We start from the raw sequence: 18,157 nt of genomic DNA on the forward strand, positions 1-18,157 counted from the left end.
TTCTTTCCATGTATTCGCAGCACATTACACTTGTCTACATTGAGATTCAATTGCCATTCCCTGCACCATGGGTCAATTTGTTGCAGATCCTCCTGCATTTCAGTAAAATTTTCCATTGTTACAACCTCTCGATATACTACAGCATCATCCACAAAAGGCGTCAGTGAAATTACGATGTTATCCACAAGGTAAATTATATATAATGTGAGTAGCAACGGTCCAACGACAATCCCCTGCGTCACACCTGAAATCACTCTTACTTCGGAAGACTTCTCTCCATTGAGAATGACATGTGGCGTTCTGTTATCTAGGACCTCTTCACTCCAATCACACAATTTGTCTGATAGTCCGTGTTGTCTACTTCATTCATTAAACGATTGTGGGGCACTGCATCAAACACCTTACAGAAGTCAAGAAACACAGCATTTACCCGGGAACCCGTGTCTATGGCCCTCTGAGTCTCGTGGACAATGTTGTTTTCTTGAATAACATGAGATGTAAAGAGAATATCTCGTTGAATAAAGTACTACTATAGATCTTTACAACCTTTTTAATATTTTGGTAGATGTCCATTTTGAACCATTTCCAGACCAAGTAACATTTCGCTGTAGAAAAAATTTGGGGATAATGTCTTTGCCGCATCTGGAGCTTGTACTCCAAATGAAATGTGCCGAAAGGAAATGAACTCTTGAAAATGTTATTGCTAAAGATTTGCAGTTACTCACCAATGGCATCAGTCTGACAGAAAGGGTGTGATAGTGTTGAAACTGACTGATGACAGACAACATTTATCAACTGTTGCTGGAGAAAGGTGTGCCTGTCTCTCGTAGAAGTATCGTCAGTCACCTGTATGCTGAAAGGGCTGCTCCGTGTTGCCGTGTTTCAGAATTGTCCACAATGGAAGCAGTTAAAGATGTGACGGAGACAGTGACTGCGGACCTGGGTGCACTCCTGGACGCCGGGGACGACGCCATGGTGATACTCGAGGCAGGCGACACTCGGCTGGTGGCGCACAGGGCTGTCCTTGCAGACAGGAGCCCCGTGTTGGCGGCCATGTTCGCCCACAACACCCTCGAGACGAGCACCGGCGTGGTGAGGATTGCCGACGTGGAGGGCCCGGTGCTGAGGCAGCTGGTCTCCTACCTGTACACCCTGCGGGCCTCCCAGCTGCCCGGCACGGCCCCCCAGCTGCTGGCCGCAGCGGATAAGTACGGGGTGTCGGGGCTGAAGGCAGAGTGCGAGAGGCAGGTGGCCGCTCAGCTGACTGTCGAGACCGCGGCGGCCGCAGCCGTCCTCGCAGTCCGCCACTCCTGCAGTGACCTCAGGCGAGCTGCACTGGCGTTCATTAAGACCTGTCCGTTCGAGGTGATGGCCACTCAGGGGTGGGCAGATGCGATGCTTCATCAACCAAAAGACTTGATCGAAGTGAGCCGGTTGCTGTATGATCCACCACCAAAAAGCAGGTAAGGGCGAGACAACCCACTCATTCGTGTCCCTCAGTTCTGGATGTGTGTGTGTGTGTGTGTGTGTGTGTGTGTGTGTGTGTGTGTGTGTGTGTGTGTGTGTGTGTGAGAGTGTGAGACTGTGTGTGCATTTGCTTGACTATAATGTTTCCTGTGAATTTCCTTAGATGTGTCACTGCTGTAAGATACGCAATCATAGACCGTCATTTCCTGCTAGCTCACGATGCTATCATTGTCCTCTTGTAGCAGATTAGCTGAATCCCTAAGCTGAGTCCACTTCATTAACAGGTATGTTTTCTAGCAAAAATCATCAAACAACCAATTTCTAGACATTTATCTGTCGAACTACACGTGGAGGAAAAGTGGTTCTTTAGGTTTTGGCATCAAGTGTCAGGAGAATAGGATACATTCACTGTGTAAGCGCAGCATCATGCATTCCGCTGTGCACACAAAGCTGTACTGCCCAACCCGGCCTCAGACACAGTGATGTGTGTAGTTTGCAGCCAGCAGCTCTTATGGGTTGCTGTAAGCCTGTTCGTATAGAGCAGCGTTTAAAGTTGTTCATGACAATGAGACACCTCTGAATAGTGTCACGCTGCATGAAGACGACGACCGAGTACGTCACTTCTGGCCGACACCTCGAGCAAGGAAGCTTACTGCACAACGGTTCGAGGAGGGTGGCAACAAATTTACAGGTTTCGACAGCTGATGTTGATCTGCGGAATTTTCTTCGTGTAGAAAAGCAGATTATCAGAGTATTCACTATTCACACCTCGGTAAGCTTTGTCTCTGTTACATAGTTTGTCTGTCACCTTTTTCTGTGTGCAGGCCATGTCAGCAAGTACATAAGGGATTTTAATTGCTTTAAGGGAATGTTGTTGTTGTTGTTGTTGTTGTTGTTGTGGTCTTCAGTCCTGAGACTGGTTTGATGCAGCTCTCCATGCTACTCTATCCTATGCAAGCTTCTTAATCTCCCGGAACTTAGTGCAGCCTACATCCTTCTGAATCTGCTTGGTGTATTCATCTCTTGGTCTCCCTCTACGATTTTTACCCTCCACGCTGCCCTCCAATACTAAACTGGTGATCCCTTGATGCCTCAGAACATGTCGTACCAACCGATCCCTTCTTCTGGTCAAGTTGTGCCACAAGCTCCTCTTCTCCCCAATTCTATTCAATATCTCATCATTACTTACGTGATCTACCCATCTAATCTTCAGCATTCTTCTGTAGCACCACATTTCAAAAGCTTCTATTCTTGTCTAAACTATTTATCGTCCATGTTTCACTTCCATACATTGCTACACTCCATACAAATACTTTCAGAAACGACTTCTTGACATTTAAATCTATACTCGATGTTAACAAATTTTTCTTCTTCAGAAACGCTTTCCTTGCCATTGCCAGTCCACATTTTATATCCTCTCTACTTCGACCATCATCAGTTATTTTGCTCCCCAAATAGCAAAACTCCTTTACTACTTTAAGTGTCTCATTTCCTAATCTAATTCCCTCAGCATCACCCGGCTTAATTCGACTACACTCCATTATCCTCGTTTTGCTTTTGTTGATGTTCATCCTCCTTTCAAGACACTGTCCATTCCATTCAACTGCTCGTCCAAGTCCTTTGCTGTCTCTGACAGAATTACAATATAATCGGCGAACCTCAAAGTTTTTATTTCTTCTCCATGGACTTTAGTACCTACTCCGAATTTTTCTTTTGTTTCCTTTACTGTTACATAAAAGAATAATCGTCTGGTGTCACGGCTTGTATGGAAGGTGTTCAGAAAACTGGGAGAAGTAAGCATCGGTGCTCCAGTGTATGGCTGCTCACACCTCTCGCACCCTGGACCACCTCACCAGACAAGCCAGTCCTCGAGGCAGTTCTGGCTGGTTGCCTAAAATTGAGTCTTCTCACCTCATTTTGTCGACATCTCTATTCTGCCGTTAGATAAAGCTCACACAGTACTTAGATACATTTCCTTCTGTGACACACAGAATACCATGCTTTACTGCATCTTCGATGAACAGGTATCCGACCCGTCTGCGTGTCTCGATCGCTCCATGGCTTTTAGATAGCCACCCAGTGAACACTACAGACTTGCATTCTACTGTGGCACACCTTATGACATTATCTATCCCATCCATTGTTGTTGCTATTGTGCCTCTGATTTCTGTGAGCATTAAAGTCTCTCTGCATCCAGAGTTACCTTTATTCTGCACCATTTTACAATTGCATATGTCCATAAAAGTCTACTAGCTACTAACACTGATAAATGATCATTTATTTTTCATTTAGGTTTTAATACTTTCGTAATATTTTATGTGCTATTTGGCATATCAGAAATCTTGTGTTTGAGATGACACTGTGCATTCCCTGATCCAATTGTAATGAACTTATAGCCAGTACGTAAATCATTCAGTGTTTTTCTCTTTTATTCAATAAGATTATCATAAAAATTCATGTTTCAAACAACAAACATACTACATACAGACACAGAGATGTTAGTGTTTGTTTTCCCATGATTGGATTGGGGAATGACACAGCTTACATTAACTACCTCGTGGTTTCATATGTGCTTACAAAGTGAGGATGCTCACTTGAAAAATGTTTAAATTTCTGTCAACCGTATTTAATGAATGAAATTTAGAGTGTGGTAATACTGTTATGACAAGTAACTGTTGCACGGCCACAGCCTCTTTCTGGTGTCAAATCACGAGTTTCACCTTGCCGCACTGTCTGCTGTACTAAATTCCTTCCCCAGCTCAGCTTCAAACACACTGTCAACAAGTTTTTTTCTGTACCTCTCAAAGGCCAGTTTTTAAAACAGGCTTTGAACGATATCTGATGATCAAAAGTATAACATTAATTACATTAAAAAAATTTTGAGAGCCAGACGAGTGTTGTGCCTGATTTATATGCATGTGCTACTATGCTCAGAAGTAGCCAAATGACCTGAACTGCATTCCACCTGGTTTGTATGCAGCCACATAACTGTCTTGCAGTTAGGCTGTTCTCTTTCTCATACAGTCGTTTCACTACACAATCATTACTACAAGAGACCACTAGAGAAAACTGCCCTTTCCTGCTATTGTCCATATGAAAACCAATACCACAATAACGTTATTATCAGAAAACCCATTACCAGAGCTGGCGGTCCTCAGTGCTTGTAAACTAAAGTTAATTACAATAAATGACATATCAAAAAGCAAGATTCTGCTTCAAACGACATGCTTCTGTATTGGACTGGAACCCAGGACTCCAATCCGGTCACTACTGTCTTTGCTAACAAAGCATGAGAGGTCTTAACTATCATTTTAACCACATGTAACAGCATTGCGCTTGTTCAAACTAGATATGATGAGGCATAAGGTTTTGTTTTGGACAGGGATTGTGAATGGCGCACAATAAAATCTTATAATTTTATGTATCGAAATTTTTCACCACTAGAGGGATGATGAAACTGAAATGATTATACAACAAAGTATTCCCCCACTGCGTTCCGAACCCAGCACATATCGTGTTGTTTTCTAGCCACATATAGATGCACAATGTCAGTTTATTTCACCACTAGTGAGATATGCTTGTGTCTGAACTAGAAATTATGCGAGGAAAAGTACTCTGCTGATAGGGACTCTTAACCCTGTACATGCTACCACTACACACTGTCAAAATACTTTTCCACCAGTCACTAGGAGTGGAATTTATAAATCTGAAATGATAGGCCAAAAAGTTCTGTGCCTGATTCAGTCGTAACTGGCACCAATTGTTATTGTGGACATTGCATGCACAAATGCTAAAAATCATAATTGCTTTTCACCTATTACTTGCAGTGCGAATGCTACAACTTGAAATTACACAGTGAAAATTTTTGTACCCAACTAGTATTTAAAACCTGACACCTGTATCTTTCATTGAAACCTGGATGACTATGGAATGTTGCAGACACAACAAAATGATGGAACTGTATCGTCCGAAAAGTGTTCAAAATGGCAGAAAGAGATACCTGAGTTAGATTCTCAGTTCAGCACCAACATTTTCAACATTACAAGTTCAAATAAGTGTGCTGTGACTTTACATGATCATTGGTTCAGTAATGAAATAAAATTTCTTGTATAGGAAAGGTTGATGATGGTGAGCTTCTAATTGTCAGACTATGTTGTTTAACTGAACTCAACAGAAGCTAAGAGTCTTTTCATAGTTGTTTAGTGTTCGGCTGATCAGTGACTCGAACACAGAGCTTAATCATATGAAGCTAGAGCCATTTTAACAGACGACCAAACTTTCAGTCCAGTGCCATTGTTTTGTTGTTAACGAAGGATGCTTCTAAGTGGATGAGCATTCCCTTTCCCTGGAGGTTAATTACAGCCTATACAAAACATTCTTTTCCTTGTTAATCCATATCAATGGTCACTAGTTGCCTCAGCTACCTAATGTGTACTTTCGACTTGATTTTGTAATCGATGAAATAAAATCACATAATTGTCAGCTGCCTTACTGGAATTATCGTAGCCTATGGAAATTTCTGCAGGAAATGTTGCTCCCACCTGAGCAGCTGTGATCTTCTAAGAGTTTAGGTTGCACCAATACTAGATCACACAAAAAAACTCGGTGACAAGTATCAATCAAACTTTCAGAACTTTCTCCTGGTACCTTTGTTGTATTAATAACTGCAGTAGTGTGGTATTGTGTCAAGGAAAGTTAATTATTTTCTAGTTCTTAATTTTTGTGCTGGGGTCATATAATTTTACTAAGAGAAGAGATGCATTTGATTTATAAGGAAGTCAATCATAGGCAGTTGCTGTTCTGAGAATGGGTCCATTGTTATTCTCGAAGTGGATTCCTTTTGTTATAATTTCTGAAGAAATTTATTTTTTACTTTGAGGTGGTACTAAGCAGCTTTGTTTATCCAATATAATGTTTTTTTTGAAGAGGTCATTCATTATTGTAGTTTCTTCTGTTACTATTAACACCACCGGTCATTGCAAAGACGAGACTTGTCTTCAGTAAACGTAGCTTACGTAGCACAGATAATCCCTCCAGATAAATTCCAGGTGGTAAAAGGAGGCCTAAAAAAAGTATCGTGCAATTGCGTAAGAAAGTCCATAATTTTTTCTATGTAGCGTACTACATTGATGCATATTGCCTAAGAGGGCCACCCATAATTTTACTGAAACAAGTAGATTCATGCATAAGATCATAGAGATTTTGTTTTACATGTTCTCATACAGATTGCAATAAGTTTAGTTATCAGCCATAATTTTTTATTGGAAGTTATAAATTATTCTTGGAGTGACTTACTGAATGTTGTACTCTTGATGGTCATGAAGATTGTTGTTTAAGCCTAGAAAATGGTGCACAAAGTATTTTGTGCGTGTATGTGGTAAGTGCGCTGAACAAATCAAATCAGAAAATAATTTTCTCATTTTGAGTTGGTTTGTCTTGATGTGGTGGGTTACCAGTATGGCCCAATTGATTACTGGTAAACGTCATGAAATGTGACCAGTTAACCATCATGGAACACATTAATTCAATAGCAAATATTGCGGAAGAAAGAAAGAAGTAATTTAGTGTTAAACGTCCTATCGACTGCAAGACCATAAGAGATGAAGCAGAATCTACAGCACTCAAATGTGGGAAAGGAAACAGATAGTGGCATTTCAAGGGAAAGGTCACAGCATTTGCACTGATCAGTTTAAGAAAAAAAAGGAAAATGTAAACCAGGATGGTTGGGTGGACATTTGAGCCATTGGGCCTTAACTTGATAAAATGAAAATGTTTGGTCCTTAGAAAAAAATGTACAATCAGAGGCTAATGAGTCCTCAGAATGTAACAGTATGCATCTGGTGTGACAAAGATCTTTTGTGCTAAGAAATTGTTCCCAGGGATATGTCCATAGTAGTTAGCATCCGTTGTATTCGTGGTTGTCTGCAAATAATTTCATTGTGTCATTTGAAATAGTAATATGTGCTCATCAAACCAAAGGAGAAAAGTAATTTTGATTTTTATCGCCTCTACGTGTCTTTTCAATAATGATGGGTGGTGTTGATTTCAACTGTCACACGAAACTTTTCAAGCCATCGTTTCAAGTTAAGACATGTCACTCGTAGCAACTGGCAAAAAGGAATTTGATAATAAACATTTTCTTGTGTGCAGTCAACAACGATGATGCATGCAGGCATGCAGCATGCAGGCTTAGATTTCCACTCCACACAGAAGTTTCCATTAAGTTATTTCCGATTCAGACATATGCAAATCGCGCTACAGCTAGTCTAAGCAGATGTTTAATGTGTATTTGTGGTTAGAAAACAATGATAGGTGCTGGATTCAAATCCCAGTAAAGGTACAAAATACTTTCTCAACATTTCAGATTCGCATCCAGCTATATTTGGATATGTAATGTATTATTGCCCTTAGTTAACAATCCTATTACTTGCTGGGTTTGAATCATCTAACACAAAACTTTATGCTATGTCATTTCAACATTTGCACACATATGCTTACATGTGGCCAAAATGATATTTAAGATCTTTCATACTTACTTAAGAGACAATAGTTGCTTAATTGTAATACAAATGTCTTAGTCATGTAATTTCAAGTTGAAACTTAAGTTTCTGGAATGTCATTTATTGCAATAAACTTGAGTTTACAAGTGTTGAAGACTGTCACCTGATTATACCAGGTTTCGTGATATTTACATTATCGTGACATTAGTCTGATTGTAGACTCAGTATTACAGATCAATTTCTCCAAGTAGTGTCTCGTAGTAACCATTTTGTAGAGTGAAATGCCCGTACTGAAACGAGATCGGAGGGACTGTAAGACTGTAACATTATGTGGTTGCATACAATTTAGGTGGAGTGCAATTCAGGCTGTTGGTACAGATTTGATGGTGATAATACCTGAGCTGACCTCTCCAGTAATTCTGTAATTGAGTTTTTGCAAATGTTGGGCATTGTATGTACCTTCTGGCTGCACTTTGTTTTGAACTACCTGTTGTATCGTGTTCGGCGACTGCCGTGGGAAGCTCGGGTGGTGCAGCTGATAGTTACTAGCTTACTGGTCATTCATTTGTATTAACGGGAGCCCTGTCCCCATATGTGGCACATGTCGTCCATATAGTTGCGAGTGTGTGGACGGTCCCTCAGCAGTGCTGGCCATAGGGAGGCACCCACACATCCCCACGAGGAAACACCAGCCAGCTCACACCCTGCCTCTCTCTGTATGTGCAGCGCACCAGTCGTTACGGAGCTGAGTACCACAACCAGAACCACCACCACCTCCGCCGCTGCCGCCACCTCTGCCAGCGCACCTTGCCAGACACCTGCTGCTGCGCGGCCCATGACTCCTCCACCTGATGAGGCCACTGTCTCTCAAATGCAGTGAGTTCCCTAAAAAAAACACACACACACTATTATATGGTAGATCAGACATAAATACTGAAAAGCATCAGAACAATCATTCATGGGTGGTATCCTCAGGACTAGATCATAGTATCATGGGAGAGAGGTTAATTAAGAATAGGTTGGTAGAGAAAATAGCTATTGTCAACAGTTCAGTGACTTATTCTCATCAAGATCAGCGAACCAATGCCAACAATATTTCATGCAATGTCATCCACAGAAAATTTAGTGGCAGGTAGAGTATGAGTGCACTGAATGTGTAACACTATGTCAAATGAGATAATTGTATGTTACTCTGGATGTATTGGAATGATCTAGCAGAGGTCACACATAGACACACATTTATGAGACCATTTTTGGTTCTCGTCAGGAATGAGACGGGAAAAAAAAACCAATAATTTGCTATAAAGTTTCTGTCAGTAACAAAAATTACACTCTGCAAGCACCAGCCAGAAGCAAACGTCAGCAGAGCCTTAGCTTGTCAGGGAGTGGTCCACCTTGGTTGCCCCACTGCTGTAACAGCCAGTCCCAGTAACCACAGACATGCGAAACAGAAACTCTTCCTCCTGTTGACAATGTGTCTGTCTGTGTGAGCAACAGATTTACAGTGCCATGGGCACCCAGAATCCACTGTAATTTGTGGTATGCATTCCTCTCTGTCTTTCCCTTCAGTTTTTAACCTCAACAACTACGTCTAGTGCCACAGCAGTTATTCCCTGATGCCTTCAAATATAACTTACTATGCTGACCCTCGTACTTGTCACAGTTTTCCACATACCACACTATCCTCACCTGTTCTGCACAGACATTCCACAGTTCTTCTGTTAAGAGTTCACCTAGTTTAAACGAGTTCACCTAGTTTAAACGTCCTTCTATAGCACCGAATTTAGAATGCTCCGATTCCCCTCTTGTTTTTTTCCATAATCCATGATTAATTTTTATGCAGTACTGTGCTCCAAACATACATTAAGGGACATCCAATACAAATTAAGACCTATCCTTGGTATTAGTAACTTTGTTTTACAAGGAATCTCCTGCTTTCCCACGCAATATTACTCCTTATAACAACCACGCTCTGTCCCTCAGTGTAAATTAGCTTGATGTGTAATAGTCACTACAAGCAATCTACTGCGTGGTCCTTAATTCCGATGTAAACATTGCCACCGATGTTATTTCTGCTACTCAGCAATACTTTCCTCTTTCTTCCATTCATTAATCCTGATTTAGTGTTCATTCAACTATTTATTACATTCATCAACTCTGGTGATTCATTCGGACTTTCAGTGAACACAGTAATATCACCAGTGAATTTTATTAAACAAAATCGTTTTCACCTTCAGATTTAATTAAATTCCTGGAAGTTTCTTCAATTCCACCAATGATTCTTCAGTGTTCACATCTGAACATTTGTGGAGACTACCTGCATCTTTATCTTTAATCATCTTTGATTCAGAGTACCAATTCTTGTTGATTATTGCTCATATTCTATGTTATCTGCTGTACCATATACGTACCATTTAGAGAAAAAAAGTTCACCGTTTCATGCTGTCAAATGTCATGTAAATATCTACAAATCCAATAAATATCTCTTGATTTTTCTCACACATTCCTGCCACTATAAGGTTGGAGGTCAAGTTGACCTCCCTGGATCCATTACTCCAAATTTAGCATCCTCAAACAGATCATCAGCTTTGTCTTCCATTCTTCTGGATGTTGTTATTTTTGTCAGTAAGTTGGATTCATGAGCTGTTTGGCTCATTGTGCGTAAGCTATCACACTTACCAGCGCTTGGTCACTTCTGTAGTGTTTGGATGTCTTTTCCTGGCTGTCTGTTGTTATGAATTGTATCTCATTGATTATATAGACGAATGTGAAAATTCGTTTGATCGCCATTCATTATCACATTATCTAGAGCCTCATAGAAGTTAAAATTCACATTCCATTTCTGTGTACTTCAGTATCTTATTTATTTACACACTGAATTCACGTAACAATTCTCTTAAAATTTACTTCACTCATTGTCATAACTAAATTGTGATCTGAGTGTACATCTGGTCCTGGATACACCTTAAAATCCAATACCTGATTCTATAATGTGTGTCTGGTTGTGATGTACTCCAGCTGGAAATGTCTTTACCAACTAAAGCTCTGCCTCCCTCCTTAAGAGCTGAAAATGCCAAGATACCGAAGCAGCCATACAAATGTCACAGAACACAGGGCACAGGCTTGCAGCAAGTCAGCCATCCACATGTTGTGGAATGGTGCAGGAGGGCTCCTCCGAAGGGAGTGCTTGTAATGGTAACACAGAGCACCATGAACGGCAGTCAGTGATTGCATTAAACCTCTCTGAGGAATTTTTGAGAAAGTTGTGACCGTGAGATAACCTAATGGGAACAGTATAATCAATCTGTTTGACTGGGATTCGTTTCCAAAACACTCCAGCAGAGTATAACCAACACTAATCAGGTGGGTGAGGAGCATATGTTCTCCAGCACTAAAGCAAGTCGTAATATTACATATTAATATCAGTTGCCAGCCTAATTAGGAATTTTTGTCAAACAATGTAATAACGCTCAAGGCAGTGCTACGGCTAACCTAACTTTGCTTAACACCTACTAAACTCTTTCTTGACATCTGTTCGCAATACAACACAGTAACCTAACCTTGCAGATAAATGTAGTACTAACTTGGAAGTCAAGACGATGTACCTTGAATGAACTAGATGCAGCAGTTAATACAACCAGTCACCAACACACGATACTAATAGCATTGCTGAACAGGGCAGAGCATGAAATGATTCTGATTTAAATCGGGGTTTATTATGATCATACTCTATAACATGATTGCTTAGTAGAGTTTCTCTATGCCATTACATGAACCAGCTTGCATTAAAATAGCTAACACAGTAAATATTTCTTTCTTGAGCTCAGTTTGAAGCAATTAAACAGAAAGCAAATCTAACTACAGTGGCTCTGGAGGGACCTTTGCTTTGCTTCATAAACCATCTAGCCTAGCACATGAGGGCTATTAAACTTTAGTGGTTTGATGAACCATGCTCATTAACAAAACGACACAAGTGTGTATGGGAAATGGTGAGTATTGTCATGAATAATTATTAATTAAGTGAAGCACAACAAACTATAACTCTTCAAATAACAAATGTGCTTTGAAAAGCAGTCTTTTAACCTTCTCAAAATATGGTTGACTGTGCGATTGCCAAAACAATTTTAAATTCAAGTTCAAACACCTACTCATAAAATGAACAGTGATAAAGCTTTGTAATTCTGATCAAAGTGCATAATTAATAATCTTTTTTACTTCTATTCAATATTATTATTCTTTTAACTAACAACTTTACTATTTACTGGTACTTTTTTAAGTAAGGCAAATTATTTAAGAAAATGATTGCAGATAGATTGAATACCACACTGGCAGTGTAGTATTTCTCAAACTATAAAACTGAACTTTAAACACAACTCCACAGATCAGAATGTAATCACTACTATTCCTGAATAGTCTTTTCATAATAAATTAGCACACTCGGAATTAAATTCACTAGGATAGGATTCCTGGTGAGGTTTGTGATTTGAGATAATCACAGGTGCAAGATACAGCTTTTAGCAATACCACAATTATTATTAAAATCAACCAAATTTCACAAATACCTGGTCCATTTACAGAGTGCCAAATATAAACAATTTGGTGGAAGGCTGGTGGCACTGGTGGCGTGATTTGCAGTGGCTGTTAACATGACGGCGATGTAGTCATGGCAGTACTGTTGGCCTCGCCCTGTTATAGATCTTCTGAACTATATTTTTGCAGGGCTGAAAACCGTGCCATTATACATGGTATCACCAAATGCAGAATCAAAGGTGCGTAAGTAATGCTCTTAGCTCCTCAGCCTCAAAACTGCAAGAATATGAGCCACAATGTTCTGCTACTGCTAGCGAGATATTAACCACAGCACTGCTCAAGCCAGACTCCTTAGCCGTCGCTAGGGACGAGTTGCCGCTTGCGTGAACGACACCTTTTCCATTCTGCCAGGCTACTTCTTTAGCTGCAGTGATTCCCCACATCTTTTACATTCAACCCTGCATTCCCTGACTATGGACCAAGTCATTTACAGTGCATTACATAATAATCATTCCAGTAGTTATTTACATTAACAAGCTTAATTTAAACTTTGTTCCAAAAGTTCACATAACTGCAATATGTATACGTTATCAAAGAATTTCTGACAGATAAAACACTTTACATATGACAGATACAGCACTCTACATAAGCAACTCTACAAATAGAAATATCAATACAAAGTAGGTCAAAAATGGATGTTACATATGTCCCAGGGTTCACTGAAGATTCCTGCTAGGCAAACATCAATAACACCTTAATGGTGCCAAGCAGTCGAAAATAATAATCACTTCATCCAGAGTTGATCATGAAAACAATACATTGCAAAACACATTAAACCACTATACACTTCATTATCAAATCAAGACATAAGCAACATTATTCAATTATGTACACCTGTCACATCTGACTCTCATTTTGTGAAACAGTAAGTTGAGTAGTAAGCAAAATTTATCTGTATTGCCTAGAATATTGAGTAGCATTTTGTAAGCATTAAGAAATGTAGGTATACACATAAAAGTATACCCCCTACAAATATCACAAGCAATTTGACATTGTACATGCAACACATCCTATAGCGTGATTTTGAAGTTACAAAGGAGGAAACTATCAATGCTGATTCTAATAATAGTAGTCCATCCTTTGATATTTACATAAACAAACATATTTAAACTGAACCTACTATTCTTTTCTTATTGCCTTTATTTGAAACACAGTCCCTCTTTGAAAACTGTAGCAAAACACATACAACACTAACAGATATGGAAATAAAATAATTTTGCTACCTGCAATAGCAGCTTGCACTGCATTTGACAACATTAACAAATTACATATCACATTAATCAATTGGCTGCCCATTTTGGGTTTTGGCAGTCTATTACAGACATTGTTTTTTTTTGCCCCACTTTGGCAAGTCTTCTATGCTGCCCATTCTGTATTTAAAGCATTCCACATTTCTTTTCAATTTGGCAACATTTGCTTGTAGCCCTTTCAGTATAGGGTATCACATATTTTACAACAGGTTTTAGAATCTGAAACTTCTAAGATAGTAACAGCAATTTTACATACGTAACATTTTTATAAGAACATAAATTACAGTTAAATACAGTATAGTAGCTTCATAAGATATACATTATTTCATCTACAGCATAATATACATTTTTGTCTGGTATGATTCCTTCATTTATTCATTCCTAGGTACATACAGTTTGAGATCCACTACATTATGGACATCAAGGAGCTTCTTCGACTCTGGGTAGTTTAAATAGTAGGCGTAGTTGTGAGGTGTCTTGTACTGTGAATGGCCCATTATATATACATAAATTTAGAAATTTTGTGGTTAAGTTCACTTGATTATTCATGGGTCTTCAGAAGAAAATAGTCTCCAATTTTGAACATGGCAAACTTCAGGTTGCTATTGTGCCTTTTAGATCTCGTTTCGGCTTTGTTTTTTCTTTCACCAATTCTTTCTTCTGGGCTAATCCCAAATCTGTAAATGGTAGGAACTCTAGTTTTTTCCTCATTTAAACATTTACTCTTAGTATTGAGTAGAATTTCCCCAGGTGTGAACTCAGTAAACCCATGAGGCAAGGTCTTCATTAGACCCTCAAATTTACATACAAATCTGCCCTACGCTCAGTGGTTGTGGTGACAATAGGTCCTACATAACCATCCTATTTCCCTCGTGTACCATTCAACAGGGTTGCTGCCTGGATGGTAGGCCGAAATATGTTTAGTTTCTACACCATTGTGCTCCATGCCATCTTTCCAGGTTTTTGGAATTAAATTGGGGCAATTATTGGGCAGTACTGCACTGGGTTTTCCAATGGTTCTCAAATACTGAATTATCCTATCGAATACTGACATTGTCACCTTTTTCGGGAGATACAATTTTATAAATTTAGAAAATACTTCCAAAATCACTAAAATGCATTTACATTTACCAGAAGTTGTGGGGAGGGGTCCATACAGGTCCACAGACAGTAAATCCATGGTATCTTTAGGTAACGTATTCTGCATTGGGCCTTGATTAGTTTTATTGGTTACCTTAGCTCTCTGGCAAATGTCACAAGACCTAATACGTTCAGTTACCTGTCGACTCGTACTATTGGCAATCACTATAACACTAGCCAATTTTTCTAGACACTTCTTTGGCCCAATGCTAGTGAAAATAATCTGACATCTGTATCAAATTGGGTAGGCCAACACACCATCCATTCCCCCCCAGGGGGTCCACAACTCTTTTGTGGACACGTGCGTAGCGAGCACGGGACCCCGAGCTAATGTGGCCCTCCTTCCTTTCCGGGCTGCATACCTTCCCTTTCCGCATCCTTCCCCGTCCCCCATCTTCGCCCCCCCCTCACCTCTGGCTCTTTCCTTCCCTTTCTCCCCCTCTGGGAGTGTGGTTTGTGCCTACGTCCGGAGACGGACGCTCGAAACTGTTCCAAATTCCTTGCTTTCTACACTTGCAAGTCTTCATCCTTCCTCTGTCCTTCTCTTTTCCTTCCCTCTTCTCTTTGCCCCTTTTCTCTGCTACGGCGTTTGAGACCCCTCTTCTTTCCTTTCCCTTTCTCTTTTTTCCTCCCTGTGCGTGTCTGAAGGCTGACCCACGCACTTCCATGCGTAGCCGGTGAAGAGGTAACGCGTAATTCCCCGCCCCGTGTAGACAGGTAGGACACGTACGTACCCCCTGGTAACGGCCAGGCCCAGGGAGGGGTGATTACCCGAGCTGATACCTTCCGAAAGTGCCGATTGGTCCCTCTGTCCGTTTGTCGGGAGGTGTGACCTGAGGTGTGAACAATCACCTAAGGCGGGAGTGCCCTCAGTGAGGGCCCCCACAAGGGAGGAGCACGCCATCGGAGACGCCGGTAATCATGGGGGATTCTTCCGCAATGGTTTGCTCACCTTCCACTATGTCTGCTCACAAGCGTAAGTTCACTGAGTCTCAGCCACAGACAGTTCTTCCATCGTTGCTACAGTTCCTTGTTGTTTCTCGGTCTGACGAAGGTCACGACTTCTCCACGGTCAACCCTTTCATTATTCAGAAAGGTGTTGACGCAATTGCAGGTCCTGTAAAGTCTTGTTGCAGATTACGGAATGGCACCTTGTTGTTTGAAACAGTCAGTGCCCTCCAGGCACAAAAATTGCTGCATACTTCTCTGCTCCACACCTTCCCTGTCCAGGTGGAACCGCACCGTGCCTTAAATTCCTCGCGTGGAGTCGTTTATACACGCTCCCTCGATGGATTGTCTGACGAAGAAATTCAGCACTACCTGTCTGACCAGGGCGTAACGGCTGTTCATAGAGTTACGAAAAGGGTTGACACGAACATCATTCCAACCCGCACTGTCTTCTTGACATTTGACAAAGTTCAACTCCCATCGAAAATCAAAGCAGGCTATGAGATAATTTCCGTTCGCCATTACGTCCCAAACCCTACGCGTTGCTATCGATGTCAGCGGTTCAATCACACCAGCCAGTCCTGTTCCAATCCGGCCAAATGTGTTACGTGTGGCAAGGATGCCCATGAGGGTGCTTGTCCACCTCCATCCCCTCGCTGCATCAACTGTATGGGTGACCACGCTGCTTCCTCTCGAGATTGCCCCGTTTTTAAGGACGAAAAGTTCATCCAGGAAATAAGAGTGAAGGAAAAGGTGTCGACCTTTGCTGCTCGAAAATTATTCGCCAGTCGACAGCCCACCATGCCTCAGACAGAAAATACACCACTGTCCTTGCTTCTCCTCGGCCAACAAAGGAGGCGGCCACGCAGACTTGCGACCTCACCTTTAGTGCCACGGTCGTCAGATCGGCCAGCGCAAAGATCGCCCGTTCAACCTCACCACTTTCGCCTGCCCTCTCTATGGCTCACCCTTCGTCGGGTTCTGCTAAATCTCGAGCCCAAAAGTCAGACGCCAAGTCTTCGAAAAGAGAGCAACTTCACAACCATCGGTACCTCCTTCATCTAAACACCATACTTCCAAGAAGGCTACAAAGAAACCCAGTTCCTCTCCTTCTCTGCCAAGGCGTGTCCCATCTACAGCACCACCTGGCGGAAATCGCCCTCGGCCGTCTTCTGTCGCCGAGGCGCACTGCTGGTGGCCGGTCAACCGGCCGATCGCTGGTGGCAGGAGCTGCTCCTGACCAACCTATGGATCAGGATCTTCTGCCTTCGGCTGAATGCCATTCCATGCTGTCGGTCGCAAGCTCTGAGCAGTCGTTGAGTTGACAGCACCCTTGGTCACATTCCTCCATTTTCTGTTCACCCTATGTCTATTATCCACTGGAATATCCGCAGCATTCGAGCCAGTCGGGATGAATTGATCCTCTTACGATCCTACTCGCCGGTCATCTTCTGTCTTCAGGAAACAAAGCTGCGTCCCCATGACCGCTTTGTTCTCCCTCATTTTCAGTCCGATATGACCTCCCCTCTGTTGAAGGCACTCCAGCCCATGGAGGACTCATGATTCTTCTCCATGATACTCTCCATTATCACCCAATCCCCTTAAACAGTTCCTTCCAAGCTGTCGCCGTCCGTCTTTCCCTTTCTGGATATACCTTCTCTCTTTGTACTGTATACATTCCATCGTCCACACCAATGGCACGAGCTGATCTCCTTCATCTTCTTGGTCAGCTTCCACCCCCCTATTTGCTGGTTGGGGACTTAAATGCCCACCACCCGCTTTGGGGATCTCCACATCCTTGTCCACGTGGCTCACTATTGCTAGACGTCTTCCACCAAGCGGATCTAGTTTGCCTCAACACTGGGGTCCCCACATTTTTGTCTGCCTCCACGACACATTTGGACCTTGCGGTCGGTACTATTCCGCTAGCTCGGCGCTTCGAATGGTTCGCCCTTGATGATACACACTCGAGTGACCACTTTCCATGTGTCCTTAGACTGCAGCCTCAACTGCCATATATGCGCTCGCCACGCTGGAAGTTTGCCCAAGCTGATTGGACACTTTTTTCGTCTCTAGCGACATTCGATGACCGTCGCTTTCCCATCGTCGACTATGAGGTCACACATATTACCGACGTTATTCTTACAGCTGCGGAACGTTCAATTCCACGCACCTCCGAATTGCCCTGGCTCCCCCCAGTTCCTTGGTGGAACGAGGCATGCCGTGATGCAATACATGAGCGGCGACGTGCTCTTCGCATTT

At 41.8% G+C, this 18,157-nt stretch overlaps 1 protein-coding gene across 2 annotated transcripts in view; it reads left to right on the forward strand.

The window, feature by feature from the left end:
* LOC124770907 overlaps positions 1-18,157 on the forward strand; it is a 41,384-nt gene that overhangs the window by 1,840 nt on the left and 21,387 nt on the right. The window contains exons 2-3 of one of the 2 annotated variants that reach the window (XM_047249225.1): positions 887-1,463; positions 8,694-8,843. In XM_047249225.1, coding sequence (XP_047105181.1) covers positions 898-1,463; positions 8,694-8,843 — 716 coding nt within the window. In that variant the 5' untranslated portion in view covers positions 887-897. Of the gene's footprint in view, positions 1-433; positions 1,464-8,693; positions 8,844-18,157 lie in introns of those variants that run through there. The other variant, XM_047249224.1, reaches the window with a different exon arrangement.

The sequence above is a fragment of the Schistocerca piceifrons genome, unplaced genomic scaffold (assembly GCF_021461385.2).
Source record: "Schistocerca piceifrons isolate TAMUIC-IGC-003096 unplaced genomic scaffold, iqSchPice1.1 HiC_scaffold_835, whole genome shotgun sequence".
NCBI classification, from domain to species: Eukaryota; Metazoa; Arthropoda; class Insecta; order Orthoptera; family Acrididae; genus Schistocerca; species Schistocerca piceifrons.